Source organism: Vigna radiata, chromosome 5, assembly GCF_000741045.1.
Source record: "Vigna radiata var. radiata cultivar VC1973A chromosome 5, Vradiata_ver6, whole genome shotgun sequence".
In the NCBI taxonomy this organism is placed as follows: Eukaryota; Viridiplantae; Streptophyta; class Magnoliopsida; order Fabales; family Fabaceae; genus Vigna; species Vigna radiata.
In genome coordinates, this window is record NC_028355.1 from 22,520,315 (window position 1) to 22,538,756 (window position 18,442).

The following is an 18,442-nucleotide window of genomic DNA, read 5'->3' on the forward strand; positions in this document are numbered from 1 at the left end:
CCAAAAGAATAAAAAACAGCAGAATAAGAATCCTTTTCCTCCAGAATCTGATACAAGGAAGGTTCTCCAAATACAGGTAACATCGCTAGGATTTTTGGAAGTTCAACACAAAATTACAAATCTCATGACTACATGGCTTGAATACTAAAGATAGATGATGCATCTATATCCAGTATATGTATTTTTGGCATAAATACTTATTGCCAAAAAAATTGCTAGATGTATAATCTACTCATGTCCAAGCCAATTCAGTCCCTCAATGTACTCTCACTTCTGCACTCTTGTCCTATGCAAAACCATCGCAAAGTACAACAAAGTTTCACCCACACTGTACAACGATGATGACAGAGTATACAAGACATGGATTAAAATGAACTCAGGATACTTTTTTACTGTATAAAAAGTAGTAGCAGGCTTGGCGGGAGTGCATTGACAACTATAAATGTTATACAATACTTATCTATAAAACTATCCAATTTATATTCCTTAGTTCAGTACCCTTGAAACATTGGTTAGAATTCTCCATTTTTCTATTTAATATTCTTAGCAGCCATCTTTATAACAACTTCTTTAAGTAAAGACGAATTGCATTTTGAACAGACTTACCACAGACCCACCACCTCCAAAATAACAACAATAAGTAAAAGAACTTAAGTTCCTTAACTCCGGAATTTGTTGCAAGGGATCAAACTTTTCTATAGAGGTTAGGTTTGACCACTTCTTTTAAATCAAGTTTAATGGTGTATTATGAATAAAATACCTTTCCAAGTTGATCAAATCCATCAAGTTGATTAAGCAGCTCCATTAGTGTTCTCTGAATCTCACGATCAGCACTTGTTCCCTCACTGAATCGACGACCACCAATGGCATCGATCTCATCCATAAAAATGATGCAGGGCTAATATAGCAAAATACATACTTAAATTATCTTTTAATTAGTACATGTAAACATACAGGAAGACAAATTCACACAAGCATCTCACCTGATGATCACGTGCATAGCCAAACATCTCCCTGATTAACCTGGCACTCTCTCCAATGTACTTATCAATTATGGCACTGGAAACAACCTACATCAGAATGAAGGTAACATAAATTTTACAATGAAGAAAAATTCAAAGCACATAATTGACAAAAAAGAAACATAATCTAACCTTTAGGAAGTTAGCATCAATATTACTAGCAATTGCCCTCGCTAACAATGTTTTACCAGTACCAGGAGGCCCATAAAGCAGAACACCCTGAAAAATATGTATTGAAAAGATGTTGATCAAATGTAAAATTTAAAAGTATAGCTATTACAAATAAACTTCCACTAAAAAATATGTAAAAAAATGACATGACACAGATACTATCTGTCTAAAATAGAGATTAACACTAACAAAGGTCAGAGACTAAAACGTGCAGTGAAAGGTAAATCACCTTTGGTGGTTTAATTCCAACTCGTAGAAAGAGCTCAGGATTCATCAGAGGTAGTTCGATAGACTCCCTCAATTCCCTTATCTGATCAGACAAACCACCAACGGCTGAGTAGCTGACATTACCAGGATCTTCATGCAGCATATTGTACACAACTGGATCAACCTGGCAACTCAAACACGGAGAATTAGAGACAACAGAGACCACCAGGATTAAATAAATCTGATGAATCCCAACAAGACAAGAACATGTTCACAGAGTGAAAATATTAAAATGATAGACTGTGACTAGACTTACTTCACGAGGAAGTGCTCTCATTATGGTGAGTGTTGTCATATCCAGAACCACCCTTGTTCCAGAAGTCAATTTTTCCTTATCAACTTTACTGCGGCAGCCAACCACATACCTGGGACCGCTGCTTGCTTTAACAATCACTGATAAAACAACAACAAATATTCTATAACCAATGGCTTACGCTTATGTTTCTATCAGGAAATAGACGGGAAAAATTACAGGGTAATTAGCTCAGGAAATTGAATTATAAAAGAGAACCAATAATCCTAAGATACGTGTTTTGTATTTGTAAGAAACAAATTTCTCTCAAGGATAAAGTCGGTAACAAAAATAGAAAAAAAAAAACTTAAATGTAACTCAATGTTTATAAATCGTTAGGTTGGCAACATAATTAAAGAATGAAGTCAGACAAAGGGAAGAATAGTTACATCGTTCATTGTCAAGAGGCCTGAGAACTTCGCCAATGATCTGCCCAACACTTTGAAGAGACTTCAAATCATCTTCTGTTTTATTGAACTCTTTCTTTGAAGCACGCAAATTTTCCCTCACTGTAATTTGTGTTTTCAAGGTCAGTAAGTCACCAGACTAATCTTATAAGGATTCAAGTCCATCATATATATATATAAGACAAAGTAAAGGAGTTGTGGCATCATAAAGGAAAAATTTAATGAAACTTGCCATAAAATCATGAGCTACAGAGGATTTCCATTTTTTTGAAACAATACAGAAAACAGATTGTGGTTTATCCATCAGTAACAATGCTAAAGATATAACAACGTTGTCCTCTCTGACTAAGAACCGTGTCAATATTTCATCACTCGACTAGGAATTCACTTATTTCATCAAAAGAACCCTATTTGATTATAACAATAGATCCAGTTGATGAAGAAACCCTAGTTCCAAAAAGATGACGTAAAATAATCACAAACAAATTTCTTCTAGGTCAGACTCTCAACTCAACCTCACCGCATAATTATTGTCCCAGAAAAAAAAAAAAAAAAACTAACCAAGGAATATAATAGGGTTGTCCGAAGTCAAGCAAATCTATAATTACAAAACCCTAAAACTATGAGGATCGAGTATAAGTGAAAATTAAAAGCATGGTGTAACTGCAGAGGCTATTAAAAGTGAGAGAAAAACGATAGACAAACCGGATCGGACTCTGGATTCCAGTTCCTTGTGCTGAAGAAGTTTCTTTCTATACTCCGCAACCGCATTACGGCGTCGTAGGGCATCCTCTGCGTCGGCCATCGCTGTTGCGCTTCAAAATCGAAAGAAGGAAGAAAGAGTGAGGTTTGTTAGAAGAACTCGGACGCCGAAGCAGAACGGAGTAGCTCGAGTTATGTTGTGACTAAGGAAGCCTAAGCTGGTACGTAAAGTGACGCAATTTTAGTATTTTACAACTAACCCCCTGTATTTTTAACTAAACCACAAAATTACCATTCCTCCTACTAAAATTTAAATTTCAAATAAATAATTTGTCACTGGCCAGTTTTTTTTATTGAAAAAAAAATAGTATTGTTTGCTCGATTTATAGGAATTGAATTTATTATTTATTATAAAATAATTATACAGGATAATTTGGACATTTTTATTACTTTGGACTATTGTGATCTATATAATATTACAATTTTTTAGGTTGTATATAAGTAATCGGAAGTTTTTGCTAGAATTATTATTAATTGAATTTAGTGAAATTTTCAGCCCAATAGTCTAGTTGGAGAAAAAAAAAATAGTAAACACTTAAACATGTAGCGTTGTTGTTTTTTCTTTTTGATAACTAGTATTTGTCATCATCAATCAATACTACCAAGGAGATAAAAAAATTAAATTCATTTATTGGTTCAATAACATTATAATCATAAGTTCAATTCAACTTTTATTCCTATTTCTATAAATTAAAATTGGAAACAGTTGATACTGTTATCCCTCACGTTTGAGAATCACAAAAGACCGGAATTTTTAGAAATTTGTTGCTTACACAAGTTTAACATAGTTTTCATGTTGAGTAGTATACACTTCCCAAAAAAACAAATCCTAATACAAACATAAACACACACATAAAAATAAAAAAAAATAATAAAAAAAAAAACTTAATATTTAGACAACATAAATTAGACATAATTTAATAATAAATTGTTATGTCTTTTTAAAAAAAGAAAAAAATCCTTGACGAATTTGTGAATGAGTTCAATTATCTACAAGCCTTGAGTGTCAGGTACTGAATCGACCCATATACCCATCCCAGTAACAAAATATCCATTCTAAATTTTTTAAATTATTTTTTTATTCTTATATGCCAGTATGAATCGTGTCAAAATTTAATAAGGAAATATAAACTCACTCCGAAATCAAGTTCCAACAATTTTAATTATGTTTTCCTTTATTTTCTTTCACCTACATAGATAATGATACATATCGTATGTTTTTTTTATCAGCAAATAGATATTGAATGTGTGCCTTCAAAGGTTATTTATAAAAAAACATTGAGCTCATTATCATAAAGCTGATCCGACCATAAAGTCGGCACCATCGAAAAAATATATGTACCAACCTAAACCTAATTGAGTTTTATCCTAGTATTTGCTTGGATGCTCTGGTAAGACAGATAAGTACTACTATTAGATGTGCAGTATTTCCAACAAACTCTAATTTTTCGTTAGATAAAAGACAATTCTAATGAGTTTAAATTGATGTTAAACTCACTAAATAAAGAGTAATAGCCACTTCATTCAACCCATTTTACATTGATTTGAACTAACAATGAACGAGTGCGTGTCCAAAAGAGTGCAAGAGACTTCATCGCATTCGTATGGTATTAAAGAACATTTGGATATACAATTCATTCTCACCGAACCGAACGAATCTCGTTTTCCTGTGGAATCAATATACAATTTAACAGATAAGTACCTAACGTGGGTTAATTTAATGTCTATTGCCTAGACTTCCGTAAAACTTCCTTCAGAACCAATGCAATTCTCTGTGACATATGGTGCTCCATAAACCTCTCTTTCACCCTCTCATATCCTTTCTTTCCCATGGTCAGCCTCTTCTCAACATGAGTTGCCAATTTCACAATGTTCTTTGCCAGAGGTGTCACGCCGTCTTTTCCAGCAGGATGCAGCAAACCGGTTGTCCCATTCACCACAATCTCCATCGTGCCTCCAGCTGCAGTTCCCTGGAAAAGTTTTTAATGGACAAACAAGTTACCAAAAGAAAGATAACAAAAATAGACAAGCACATACACGTTTGCAAAAATAAAAGAAAACAACAAATATACGAGCACACACAAGTTTGCAACTGTATAGATTCCCAAACTGCAGTAAGCAAGTTGAAACAGTTGGAAGGCAAAAGTATATCCTCTCCGATCGAAAATACAAGCAAACTTAACTAATGTTTGCACTGATCAAGAAAGTTAATTAGCGTTGTTTAATTTTACTAATTACATCCAAAGAAAATCTTTTTTTCTTAAAGTATTCTTTATTGAAATGATATCAAGAGGATATTCATGGATTGATATATCATCAAACAGGATGAAAGTAGTTCATATTTACTAATATTTGAGTCCAACATTTTTTTTTGTTGCTTGTAAGTTGTAATTGAATCGAATGGAGTAGATAACTGATTTAGCAGATAATCACAAACATTTTACTATACACGTGATAATAAATTTAAAATAAAAAGCATAATTAAACATCAATATCGTGAAACAACTAAAACTTCTCGTGCTCTAATTGAAATCACCAGCAGTTGACTACGAACAAAAGCTACCTCCGACTGCAAACAGCACTGACAGTACACGTTAGCCCAGCACTGGTAGTATACTAGCTTCCTAATTTACTAAATATCACTTTCTTGATAAAAATTACTTATATAAAGCCATACACTAAAATATAATTCTCCCCGATTTCAATGACCACAGAAGCCTACCTTGAAAGCAATTTCGATAACTAAAAGGTGGAGGTAGAAGATTTAGCAAATTGGTAGCAATGAAGTGACAATGGTTGACAAATTCAGTTGAACAGTGCAAAGGGTGAAACTTTTGTTAACATAAGTTATCCCCGTATTTTTTTCTAATGTTAGGGTTGAGCAGAAAGCTGTTTTGTGTTGTATCTATCTGTAACCTAGCATCTTAGGGTTTATTTTTTCTATTTCCCTAAGCTTTTGTTGTAAGCTAGTTAAGATCTCTTAAAATGTTTTTTCTCACATTTGTCAAAGATATGGTCATATTATAATACATAAGTGGATGTAACTCTCACTTTATAAGTAAGTTTTATAAAGTTAAGAACGGTGTGTTATGATCCCTTATTGACCAAAGGTAAAACAAATTATAGTATATATATGGATGCATACCTTATTATAGAAACTGATTTTCTGTGATCAAGTTAGGCTTAATTTCTAAGATTATAAAAGAGATTTCAGACAAGTGAATAAACAAACTAACAAAGTAAAGAATCATATAAAACTGGATGAAGAGTACAGAACTAGACACATATAACTGGAAAGGTCATATCGACAAGGCCACTATAGTATGTACTAAAACAAATACCAGTACAGGCAGGCGAAATGCCATTGCTTCAATGGTTATCCTTCCAAAACATTCTCCCCGTCCCTGATATGAAGAGAAGCACATTAATTAATGAATCCCAAAAACCAAAGTACAGAACATAAAACACTACAAATAAAATCTTCAAGTCCCTACTGAAGTCTGACTTTATATGTTATGAAAGTAAAAAATAGATCGATGAATGAATAAGAATCTTGCTATGAGCAGAAAGATTACAAATTAAGGATTTTTACCATTGATCTATATTTTTACTATCCTTTTGCAGTTATATTGCTACTTTCCTTTTTCAAAACAACAAATGCAATATATATTCGTTTCATAATCAACTCAACAGAGTATATATCAGTGGATACCTGAGAATTCTGAACAAGAACATCAATAGAAGCCAGGTAAGGAGCCACAGCCAAGGTTTTGTTCACAAAGTGAACACGGTCCTGAATCTTGTTCTCAATAACAAATTTGCGCAGTTGCATTTCATACTTTGTCTGAGCACTAAAATCACTCCCCACTACTACAGCATGCAAAGATGGCAACTGGAGTTTCTTCTCCTGGATGAGTTGCAAACTTTCATAAAAGGCTTTAAGAAATAGATCCTGCCCTTTACCACGAGAAACACCTGCAATAATATCACCCTAGGGCTCAGATTGTAGACTGGTAAAAAGATTGTCAACATGGATACAATACAAGTGTGTGTGTGTGTACGTATTTGTGTGTGTACAATGAATAGGGAAGGGTTAAATTAGAGCACAGAACAAAAAGAAAAGGTAAACTACAAATTACAACAAACAATATGTTAACTGGGTAACATACCTTGCTAACAAAACTAGTCCAATGAACTAAAATGAATACTGATAATGATCATTAAGGAGAGAAATCATACTATTTATGATGGCAAAAAGTAGATCATCATTTCTCACTCCAAGAGATTCACGAACATGCTCACGTAGAACCCTCTTTGCTACACTATCTTCTGCAACTTCCATAAGCTCCTTGCTATTTCCAAGATGTACAACAAAGGTTTCAGGCATGTTAAGCCTATAAAGTTGGATCAAAGCGTAGAGTTAGAAACTTGACTCAAATTATAGCTCCAACACAGAACAGGTAGCATTAAAAAGCTATCAAATGATGTCAGAAGCATACTTTAAACCCTCCTTAGTCCTATTCTTCCAGTATTCTGCAGTTGTATGTGAATCAATCATGGCACCTGCAACAAAAGGGAGGTGCTTAACATATTCCATGTCGAAATAATGCCCTCGCATTTCATGAATCCACCATAAAACCTTTGGAAGCACACGTGCAACTTTTTCCCTGAGAACGGCATCCAGCCACTTCCCAGCTACAGCCGTGTTTAGAATGACTATATCTGCTTTAAGAGCTGTATCTATAGCCTTTTCACCTTTGGCAGAGAAGACCTAAGAGGAGTCAAACATGTAAATAAAGGATGCACTTAGAAGTCCAATGACACATGGATACAAAATGCTGGTCTAGACATTTATTACATGTCAGAACTAATAGCAAACTCAATCAATTCATGAAACAGAAGAAACGGGTGCAGAAAAAGTCCTCTCTTTATCAAATTTTTGAAGAAATAAATGCTAAATTGAAATTGTGTAAAGATATTTGAACAAGTTTACAATAGCATATACATGTTCTAGAATCTCTAGTGGATATATGTCTATAGCCAGTTATAAGGTTAATAGGAATAGTAGATTAATTACATGTACTTTTGTAGTTTAAATACATGCTTGCTCCTATAGTTTACCTAGATTTTGTTTTTTGTACATATATAGATGAATACACATATAGATATAGATATATCTATGTGTGTGTGGGGTGTGTGCGTGTTTTAAAAATGGTTTTTTGCTTCCTGTAATTCCATTCCATTTAGGATTTGATCTCTGCTACTAGTAGTGCCGCAGCAGGCCACCATCCATACACTTCAAGAGACAACTATCAAAACAAATTTCAATAAACTATAGCGACCAAAATCCAAACAAAATGAAATTATAGGGATCAAAAAGAAATCTTTCAAAATATAGGGACCAAAACCAAAATCAAGAAAAACTTAGGGAAACAAAAACATATTTTAACTTAATCTCACTAAATATTTGTTATTCGCAGACTATTGATGCACACAGATTTACAATATGTGTGTGTGCGTCTATCTATACATACATACACACACACCCATACATATATAGAGAGAGACACACACGTACATTCACCTCAAAGGACTTTCAATTACAGTTCTATAAATTGCTACGAATTAAATGTAAAGAGAAAAATAGGAGAATATTATCAATTAAAGTTTAACTTGAACATACCAATGGGAGAGGGACATATCGTTACAACCAGTAACTGAATTACATATTGAGCACTCGGTCTGGCTCCCCATGATTTACTCTGGAGCTACGTGACTGTATAGTACGCACATGTTTTTGAATCATATAATACACAGTTTAGTTGAGTTTGAGAGTAGGTTATAAGTGAATCCCTGAATCTCTTGTAGTAGGTGTATGCGTTTAGGGTAGTTATCAAGTTCATCCCATTTATTTGGTGTTGCATATTAGTTTGCATGATACTCGTCTCCCCCATCATGTAAATGCATGTTGTATTGATTTGTACAACAATCTAATTCAATGAATCACTCAATGATTTTCTATGACACTACCCTTTTCTACCTTCAGTTCCATGACATGAGGTCACACCTAATGATACATACACCATTATCACCAAAATAACACCACTAAGAGGGAAAGTAAATCACCTGCACTCCTCTGTCCAACAATTTATTTTCCAAACTGTAAACGACCTCATCAGGTTCCGCCGGTTTACGGTTGGTGATCCAAACAACTTCAGAACCAACGCCTCTCAACAGAAACGCCAACTCCATCATCAATAAAGGCCCGCCTGTAAGTGAATCCAGTCCATTTTTTTTTTCATCTCACAACGAAAAATTAAAAAAAGAAATAGAAAAAACGAGACTCAGTTTTGCACGTGACAAAGAACCTGAAAGAGATAGCTCATGTGATACCATGAGAACTAGCTTCGACTTCATGAAATTTAGAGGACTCGAAGCTGCATTTCCGACTTGGACGGATGAACGAATCTGTTTATCCTGTGCAAGATTAAAACTACTAACGTTGCAGGAATCGGAGTTGGTAGCTCTCATTAAGAGCACTGTCACAGTCGACACGGACAAAAATGCTGCCAAAATTATCGGCCACCGCTTCTTCGCCATTGCCACGGAATGCTTCGCCATTGTTCTTCCCAACTTTTGCAATCTTTAAATTCCCATTGTATTTCTGATTCTAGGGTTTACGCTCGGTGTCGATTGATTCGAGGTACGATTGCAAACTTGGTCGCAACCTGGTTTAGGAATCACGAGGACTTCTCTCTTCTACTTCCAGATCACAGTTAAACTGAACTGATACACTGTCTTGATCTTCTCGCCGTGATGGGGGCGAAGAAATGTACGGGCTAAAACTCAAACCAACCCCTTCAGAATGGGCTTATATCTCGCAACAAGCCCAAACCAATTTAGATTTAGAATCAAAATACTTCAGTCTTAGATACTACGAACGATAGAAGTAAAATAAATATTTTTAGGTATAACAGGTCTTAATTAATGTCAAATTTAATCTCTTGAATAATTGTTTATTTTAATTAAAAATTGGGTAAACAAACCATCTCATCTTTAGAGAGACGTTGCCCGTTATGGTTAACCTCTCATTACTATGGTTAGAATTGGGAGTTTATAACAGAATAAAAGGCTTAATTTTGTAGATAGACTCATTTTATAACATACTCCAAAAAAGGCCTCTCAAATCTTTTGAACATTCAAGTTATTCATTTTAAACAATATGAACAAAGACTCTTTACTCTATCAAATTGGGTCAACCTCTATATAATTGAATCTACGTTCGAGATAGCACGACTTCTTTTTCACATTTGATCAAGCATCTACTCGACACAATAAAGCATTCCAAGACAAATTATTGGGTTTTATAATCTTCTTGACACTGAAAAGAACAAATAAAATTTGTACGATTAAACATAGAATATAGTCAAATTTGAAGTCGGTAAAACCTGAAATATCATATCTTTTTTTCATTTTTAATTCAGGTTAAAACACTTTATCATACTATTTGTACAAAAATTTTAAATGAAATTTCATAGTTTTATTGGTCTTAATTGAGTGCCAATTTTTTAAATATATAACAATTTTAAGTACTACCAATATTAATAAATGACACGTATGAGTTTATAGTTTTTTATTTTTCTATTTATTTTATTTTAAAAATGTTGTAGATCTCAAGTCAACGTTTCATATGTCAAATTATTGTAAAACTCAATTTGATTTTCATATTGATTATTTTAATTTATTTTAGTCACATTTATTTTAAATTGAATACTTTAATCCCTTTTTAAACCATGTTACATTTAATTTTTTATACAAATATTATATTAATATTTTTATTAAATATTTTGAAGAAGATTAAACTTATTTCAGTTTATACTTAAAAAATTATTCTAATTTTGTTTGGAAATTTTAAGTGTATCTATATTCATATTTTATCATATCAAATTCTAATTTTACTTTCATTTGAATTTGTATTTCAAATAATTATATATATTTATAAATTTACATTTCAAATAATTCTATAACAATATATATCAATAATTTATGTTATGTTAGAGTTAGTTTACATATAACCATTTTAGAAATACAAATGTAAAATGTAACATCCCAAACATTTTGCTTTCACAAATTTATAATTAAGAAATTACATAATTTAAAATAAAGTTTCATTTTTTTTTAATTTCATTAAACAAAAATATCTAATGTTTTACAAAAATTTGAAAAGGAAAACCTAGACTAAAAAATAATCTCAAATATCTTCAGCAACTATACTATCATGTATTCTCGTGTATAAAATATGATTATTACATATAGAAATCACAATAACCAAAATAGAAATACATCAATTATAATATAGTCAGGTATTTCAACACCGTATATTTTCATCATTAGTCTCATATAATCAATCACAAAGTATGTTGTCTCAAATGACAATTTAATGGTGTCATCACATGTTCAAATTTATAATCACACATTCAAAATGTGTCATTACAACAATTTATAGTGAGTAGTGATCTTATCATCAAAAAGTGATTCATAACTTATCAACAACCACTCATCATTAAAGCAATCATCCTTTTTACTTTCCTCATGTCACTTCTCATCAATCTATTCGAAAATGTTTTTGACAAAGTTCACCTTCCAATATAATTAAACATAATTATTCCTCATCAGCTTTCATTCGTTACCACACAAAAGTATATGTTAATGTTTCAAAACAAACACGTATTAACATGTCATCACAATCTTACCAAATATTATTCACTCCACAATTTAGATTTGTATAATACAATAAATCACATATAAAAAAAAGAAAAATGTAAACTCCTTTTAAAATAATACACCTCACATAATTTACTTATTATTTATCTCCTTTAAAACTTTCTCCTTTATTATTTGATCTGTCATTGTTTTTATTAAAACTCTTTTCCTAAACTTTATTCGTATATATTTACAAGCCTAATATATTTAAGGAAAATATTATGTTTTATCATTATAATTTAACAACAGTGTATAAGGATATCCCACAGTATCTAATCATATTTCAAAGTACTCTTCAAATTTGTAACAATATAATAATATCTAAAATATAAACATGAAACAATATCCAATAATATTTTTTATAACTAAATAATTATACACCGAATCAATTTTTTTATAAAATATTTCAAAATAAAACAATTCCATTAAGTTATAACTAATAAACAATTCAATTCTTCACTTGAAGTATTTAATCATACCTATGTTTTCAGTTATAGAATCTCACATAAAAATTTAAAAAAATTTTAGAAAATTTTTAAAAAAGTATATTTGAAATTTTAAAACAAAATTTAAATAAAGTTTAATATAGAATATAAATTTAAATAAACTTAATATTGTAAAAAATAATAATAAAATATCAATTTTAATAAAATATAATTATAATATTTATATAAAATTTAATTCTATTTTCAGTTTGTAAATAAACAAAATTGTCCAGTTTTAAAAAAAAAAATGAAATCAAAATTGAGTAAAATTAATGAATTCGAGACCAAATTAAAATTCAAATAATTAGTATATATGTGGCAACTTTACATATGACAAATAAAAAAACTATAAACTATTATACGTATTTAACTTTGTTAATACAGTAATGGAAAAGATTTAATTGTTACATTTTTTTATAAAATTCTAATTGAGGTTAATTAAAATATAGAAATCTAGTTAATATTTTCGAATAAATATAATGACCAACTAAGTATTTAAATATTTAATTTAATATTAATATTATTCTATACAACATTTTTAATGTGGTGCAAATATAAGGTTTTTTTAGGAAATGTGTCTAACGCATCTTATGCATTCCCATTGATTTTCAACCTTTACTAAGGTTTGTTTGAAGTTTTAGGTCAAAGTCAAATCATCCCTTGTTGGGCTTGTTGTAGAATCCATCGGGCTTAATTCAAAACCAAAAGGACCCGTCATCTGTGAGTTGCAACGGCAGCGTTCCCAATTTTCCGAAGAGCGGAAATGTTGATTCGACGATTACCTTGGTCAGCGATTTCTGTCGCCACACTATTGCCATGTCGTTCCGGTGGTTCAAATGGACTTCGCATTCCCGTTCGCAAGCAACTTAACTCTTCTCCTTACCCCTTCTGCTATAGCTCCGGCATCAATCTCCCTCCACAACCGGTAATTTCGTTTTCACGCCACGCCTAAGGTTTTTTCGATGTAATATTTATTGCACCACTCACCTAATTTGAGTTTCCACTCGCAGGGTCACGAAACGGATATTCGTCACTCGCAATCTCTAAAACCCGGTCTTTACCTTGTTGGAACACCGATCGGAAATCTCGAAGATATCACTCTGAGGTACGAAACATCCAAGTCTTAATTTTCCTCGTTCCAATCTGGCGTTTAAGTTTAACTCTGCATTTGTTTGACGAGCACGGGCAGGGCTCTTCGCGTGCTGAATTCAGCTGATGTTATACTCTCGGAGGACACGAGACATTCGGGGAAGTTGCTTCATCACTATAACATCAAAACGCCTCTCGTAAGTATCGTCCAATAGCAACGTGTGATTACTTTCCAATTTGCGTGTTCTGATGCGCTTTTGTAGTTCTTCAGATGAGTTATCACAAATACAACGAATCGCAAAGGGAACAGGTTGTGCTGAGGAGGCTGAAGCAGGGTGATATTGTGGCTCTTATAAGTGATGCTGGAATGCCAGGCATCAGTGATCCGGGTATGGAGTTGGTAAGTGTGTTTTTGCTGGCAAATTTGTTGTTGTCGACGGGGTTTTACATTTTTTTCCGTGGCGAACACATTTTTCCCTAATTTCTTGATAATGCGGAAAATTGCAGACAAGTGCGTCTACAATTTCTTTCCCGACCTTTGTTGACAACAATAAATTTGCCATGAAAGTTGTAGCTGAGGACCTTTTTTTTAGAACCTTAGTTGTGAATATTCCTATATATGTCTCTTAAGTGTCTGTTTGATGATGTAGAGGATTTCTTTAATAAAAAATTGCAGGCAAAATTGTGTGTTAGTGAGAATATCCTGGTTGTGCCAATCCCTGGTCCTTGTGCTTTGGTGTCGGCTCTTTCTGCCTCGGGCTTACCTACTGATGAATTCACATTCGGTAATGTGCTGAATTAATTGAATTTTAGCATTCATATTATTTTGGGACCTAAAATGGCTTTTGTTATTTAATTTGCAGTTGGTTTTCTTCCTAAACATTCTGGTTCTAGAAAAAAAAGGCTTATGGTTTCAGCTGATCAAACTACTACACAGATATTTTACGTTCCTCCTCACAAGCTTTCTCAGTTTCTTGATGAGAGTTCTTCAATTTTTGGTGATGCAAGGTACTGACAGTTAGCTTAAAAGTGGTGTACACTTGTCAGCCTTTTCTTCTAGTTTATATACCTTTTGCTCTCCTCTCCAATTTCCCAGTTGGAGAATTATTTGTTCGCATTTTTTGCAATTTATTAATAATTGATATTCTGAACTGTGATCTATTTGTTTAGATTATCATTCAACTTTAGCGTGAATTTTGATGTCTTATGCATTAAAATTTTTCAATAAACAGAAGAAGTTGCACAAGTAATAGTTTATGTAAGTTTTTTTTTTTTTTTAATCTGGGAGGTATTTACTTTTCCTGCAGAACCCTCCTTTGGGCAATATAGGATTTCAGAGGTGTGGCTTAGGGAATATTGTTTCAGATTGGTTGACTCTTCAATTTGATGATATTGCAGGAAATGTGTTATTGCTCGGGAAATGACTAAGTTACATGAAGAGGTGAGTTTAGCATTTAACTCTCTGTAGTCAGTGTTCCATGGGGATTGGATCTGTTTATCGGTTACCCTCCAGTTCATCCATAAATGGAACCAACCAAACTATCAAATTATAGAAAATAAAAAGGAATGGATTGGGTTGGATAGTTTGAGTGAATAAGTATTAGATGGCTAATGAACCATCTGACATATTTCTTTAAACCACTAGGTTAATGGCAATAGCTCTAGTGGATCCAAAGTCCTGGAGAGCCAACCTTGCTTCCTCAGTTCATAACTTCAAATTCGATGAAATAAAAATAGGAAAATATATTAGAGAGGAAAAATCTTGGTTGTAAGAGCTATCGATCAAAGAGAAATGAGGAACCTTGGCAGAGAAAATTGTATGTTTGAAAAAAGAAAAAGGAAGCTTCCAGAGGAAGAGCACAAATTAGAAAAGAAAGAGCTAGGAGAAGTATGAGAGAAATGCGAGCAATTGATCAAAGAAACTGAGGAAACTAATAGAAATCCGTTCAGAAAAATCTCTTGTAGAAAAGAAAGAAGCATTGTGAGAAAGAGCTGAAATCTAGAAAAGAATGAGGTGGACGTGTGAGAGGAATGAAAATTTTTTGTCTCTGCAGAAGTTGACCGGGGGACTTGTGAAGAGGAAGAGAGAATGAGTGAGATATACTATATGGAATTCATTTTTTTCAATTAACTATTATAATATTTCTGTTATGGTTATTTCGAAGTTGTTGATTCTGCAACTATATTTCACTTAATTTGTAGTGATGCAAATAAACGGGGACTTACGACACTTAATAGCAACCCAGCAGCATCCCTTTGTTTAATAGAATTTTGTTAATCGTTAGCTTAATCAATATGCAGTACTCTTGCTCTCATGATAGTTTTTAACTGATGCAGTAGATATTGCTTATGTAGTTTTGGCGTGGTACACTTGGTGAAGCCAAGGAAGTATTTTCTATTCGTCAAGTGAAGGGAGAACTCACTATATTGATTCAGGGGCAAGCAAATTCTAAAGTTGAACCTCCATCAGACATCGAGCTTGAGAGTGAACTTAGAGAACTGATTTCAAGTGGCGAGAGTCTTTCCATGGTAGTAACCTCCTTACATTTGCGTGCGTTCTATTTTAGTTTAAACAGAAGCTTGATATATGGTTATTTGTTGTTTATAAATCGAGTTAATGAAAACGGTTTGTGGATTTGAACGCTGGTCCCGGGTGGATGTGTCTAGCTTTAGAATTAAAAGAAATGGGGAATGGGTAAAAATTATCCATATTATGACATATTCATTTTAAACTGAAGATGGTGGCTGCCTTTTTATCTTTCTTTTAGTTGATGTCGTCCCGTCATTTTTGTGAAAAAGATCCTGTTCAGCTCTGCTAAGAAAACTTCATCGTCATTCTTAAAGCATTTCTCTTTACCTCTGTTTCACTCCCTTAGAATTGAATTTATTCATCCATAAAACTATCTAATTTACGGGTCAATTAACTTTTGAGTATTCACAGTTAATTTCAGCATTTGTTTATGTGTATTCCAACACATTTGTTTGTTAAGTTCAACTGCTGGGTCTGTAATAGGCTGTCAAGTTGGTCACCGGCAAAACATCAGTGAGTAGGAAAACTATATATTCACTGGCATTAAGGAAGTTTGGGAAGCAACTCGAAGTGGAAGATGATTCAAATTAGCGTGGATTATTTCTGCAGGTAAGTTTGATATTTCTTTGCTGGTGATTCACACGTATTTTAGTCGAGTTATTGTTCTATTAAAAAGCGTAAAATTGTTTATTGTTAACAGCGAAAGAGATTCTCTGCTCAAACTTTCAACCGGGATGGTGATGGGTGGAATGAAATGATCCATCCCTGCTGTTCTAGTTCTATTACCGATCATATTAAGAATGGTTGGGCTGGTATGCCAGTTTTCCACATTTTATTCTTCTCTACCAAGGTTTTGGTCTTCATGACGCAACAAAATTGATTGTAAATGTTTACTCTGGGCAAAATAGCTGTTGGGTTGGATCGTGCCGGCGAGGCAAATGAATGGCATAGCTGAATTCCACATTGCTTTAGCATCTGGCGCCAATTTTATCGGGATTCATTTCAGCCCTTTCCTTTAGGCTTTAGCTGAAGTAGTAAAATATATGACATTGTAAGATGTACAAAATTAAGACAAATAATTTTTTTAAAATATCATGCGTTGTGGATTTTATAACAAAATTAGGTATATACTTATGCAGTGTTGCCAATGAAGAATATTTAAGTAGTTCTACCCTCCTCTTGATCCACAATCACCACAAGAAAACCAATAACATCCAGGTTTCTTCGTACTGGTATGCCATTAATTCTCCAGTCCCACTCTATTAGTTCATTTTAACATAATGCCAAACCAAGTTTCTAGAGGACCTGCGGAATTAAAGAGAATAATTAGTCTGACTTAAAGCTTATTTTCCCGTAATGAGTATCTCAGTGGGGGAAATCGCGTGGTTTGATAATGTGTTTCGGTGTAAATTTTAGAGATTGAGAGACTGATCTAGATGACATGGTTTTTCTGCTTTCTGAGGCTTGGACTGGTCGAATTACTTCCTTTTCCTGGATTTTGACCGTTCGTTTTTCTTCAGCCTTGACCGTTTGTTGAACTTCAATTTTAACTGTTCGGTGAACTTCAATCTTTGGCCAAAAGAAGAGGTACCTGCAATGACATTTCAACACTCAAGTTAGGTGAATAATAAAAGAACCTTGGTTCTTAAATTGATGATTCTCATAATGAGAGAGAGAATAGGTATAAATAGAATCAGTACCAAATGAATAAAAACAATCTTAGTTATATGTTTGGTCCGATATTTCTGATGTTATATCTATTACATCTTTAATTGCGTGTGTAGACTTCTTAATTTAATTAAACGCTGGTGTTTCATTCGCTTGGTTTGATTGGACGACCGTTCGGCCGGATATATCATATCACAACTGAATGGTTGAAATATATTATACGGTACAATATGTTTTTAGAAATCACGACCCTAACTAATTGCGGGTGTATATATAACCAGGGCTAAGGTCAAAGGAGTAGACAAATTCTTCAGAGACAAATTTGTGTCATTTGCTGGAAGATGGATGATAGTTTAATATACCCATATAAAAATTTAACTCGAAAAATATATTATTTGGATTAAATTATTGATTTTTACTGAATGAATAAAAGTCAATTAAGTATTATTTATAGGTTTAATTATTTATTTGATGCTTATAGTTAAACAAATATAATCTTAGATCTTATATCTAAAGTAATCTGTTATCTTAGTTTTTACTATTTGTTTGTCTTGCTTAATTCCTTAGTTTTAATGATAAATATATATATATATATATATATATATATATATATATATATATATATATATATATATATTAAAAAAAAAAACATCGATAACTATCCGTAGATGGACAAAAAGAGTAACTCCTTATTACACTATTTGAAAGAGAATGTAGTAATTTAGAAACTGGTTTGTGCAATTAAACTCAAAGGTCATTAAAAATGCATAAAGATTGCTTTTGCAGCAACATTACCTAGTACAGGTCAAATTCATCTTGCCAATGCTCCATTTCGATACATCTTACTTAACCTTAAGAAACTAAAAAGTGTTCGCATCTTATAATACACAATTCATTAACTGAGTATATAGATAGCATAACATGACAAACAATGATGCATTCTGTTACAACCATGTTACCACTGGAATTATTGTTTATAATTGATG

General features: G+C 32.8%; 3 protein-coding genes across 3 annotated transcripts in view; 1 reads left to right on the forward strand and 2 right to left on the reverse strand.

Moving 5' to 3' along the window:
- Window positions 1-3,069, reverse strand: part of LOC106762617 (26S proteasome regulatory subunit S10B homolog B) — a 4,396-nt gene extending 1,327 nt beyond the window's left edge. The window contains exons 1-7 of the mRNA XM_014646620.2: window positions 2,865-3,069; window positions 2,142-2,261; window positions 1,717-1,853; window positions 1,423-1,584; window positions 1,155-1,241; window positions 984-1,070; window positions 761-898 (exon numbers count right to left, since the gene is read on the reverse strand). Coding sequence (XP_014502106.1) covers window positions 761-898; window positions 984-1,070; window positions 1,155-1,241; window positions 1,423-1,584; window positions 1,717-1,853; window positions 2,142-2,261; window positions 2,865-2,964 — 831 coding nt within the window. The 5' untranslated portion in view covers window positions 2,965-3,069. The remainder of the gene's footprint in view (window positions 1-760; window positions 899-983; window positions 1,071-1,154; window positions 1,242-1,422; window positions 1,585-1,716; window positions 1,854-2,141; window positions 2,262-2,864) is intronic.
- A 1,371-nt stretch (window positions 3,070-4,440) lies between these two features.
- On the reverse strand, window positions 4,441-9,794 carry LOC106762741. Its single transcript, XM_014646788.2, has 7 exons — window positions 9,290-9,794; window positions 9,048-9,190; window positions 7,421-7,692; window positions 7,161-7,315; window positions 6,634-6,896; window positions 6,263-6,325; window positions 4,441-4,891 (listed from the first exon to the last, which is right to left on the reverse strand). Exons 1-7 carry the CDS (start codon window positions 9,540-9,542, stop codon window positions 4,646-4,648), a joined length of 1,395 nt encoding a protein of 464 aa, XP_014502274.1. The 5' UTR covers window positions 9,543-9,794; the 3' UTR covers window positions 4,441-4,645.
- A 2,995-nt stretch (window positions 9,795-12,789) lies between these two features.
- LOC106759964 (ribosomal RNA small subunit methyltransferase I) lies at window positions 12,790-17,409 on the forward strand. Its single transcript, XM_014643371.2, has 10 exons — window positions 12,790-13,094; window positions 13,180-13,274; window positions 13,359-13,455; window positions 13,530-13,658; window positions 13,935-14,043; window positions 14,122-14,266; window positions 14,657-14,699; window positions 15,614-15,787; window positions 16,272-16,397; window positions 16,489-17,409. The coding sequence occupies exons 1-9, from the start codon at window positions 12,933-12,935 to the stop codon at window positions 16,377-16,379; spliced, it is 1,062 nt and encodes a 353-aa protein (XP_014498857.1). The 5' UTR covers window positions 12,790-12,932; the 3' UTR covers window positions 16,380-16,397; window positions 16,489-17,409.
- Window positions 17,410-18,442: the final 1,033 nt, after the last annotated feature.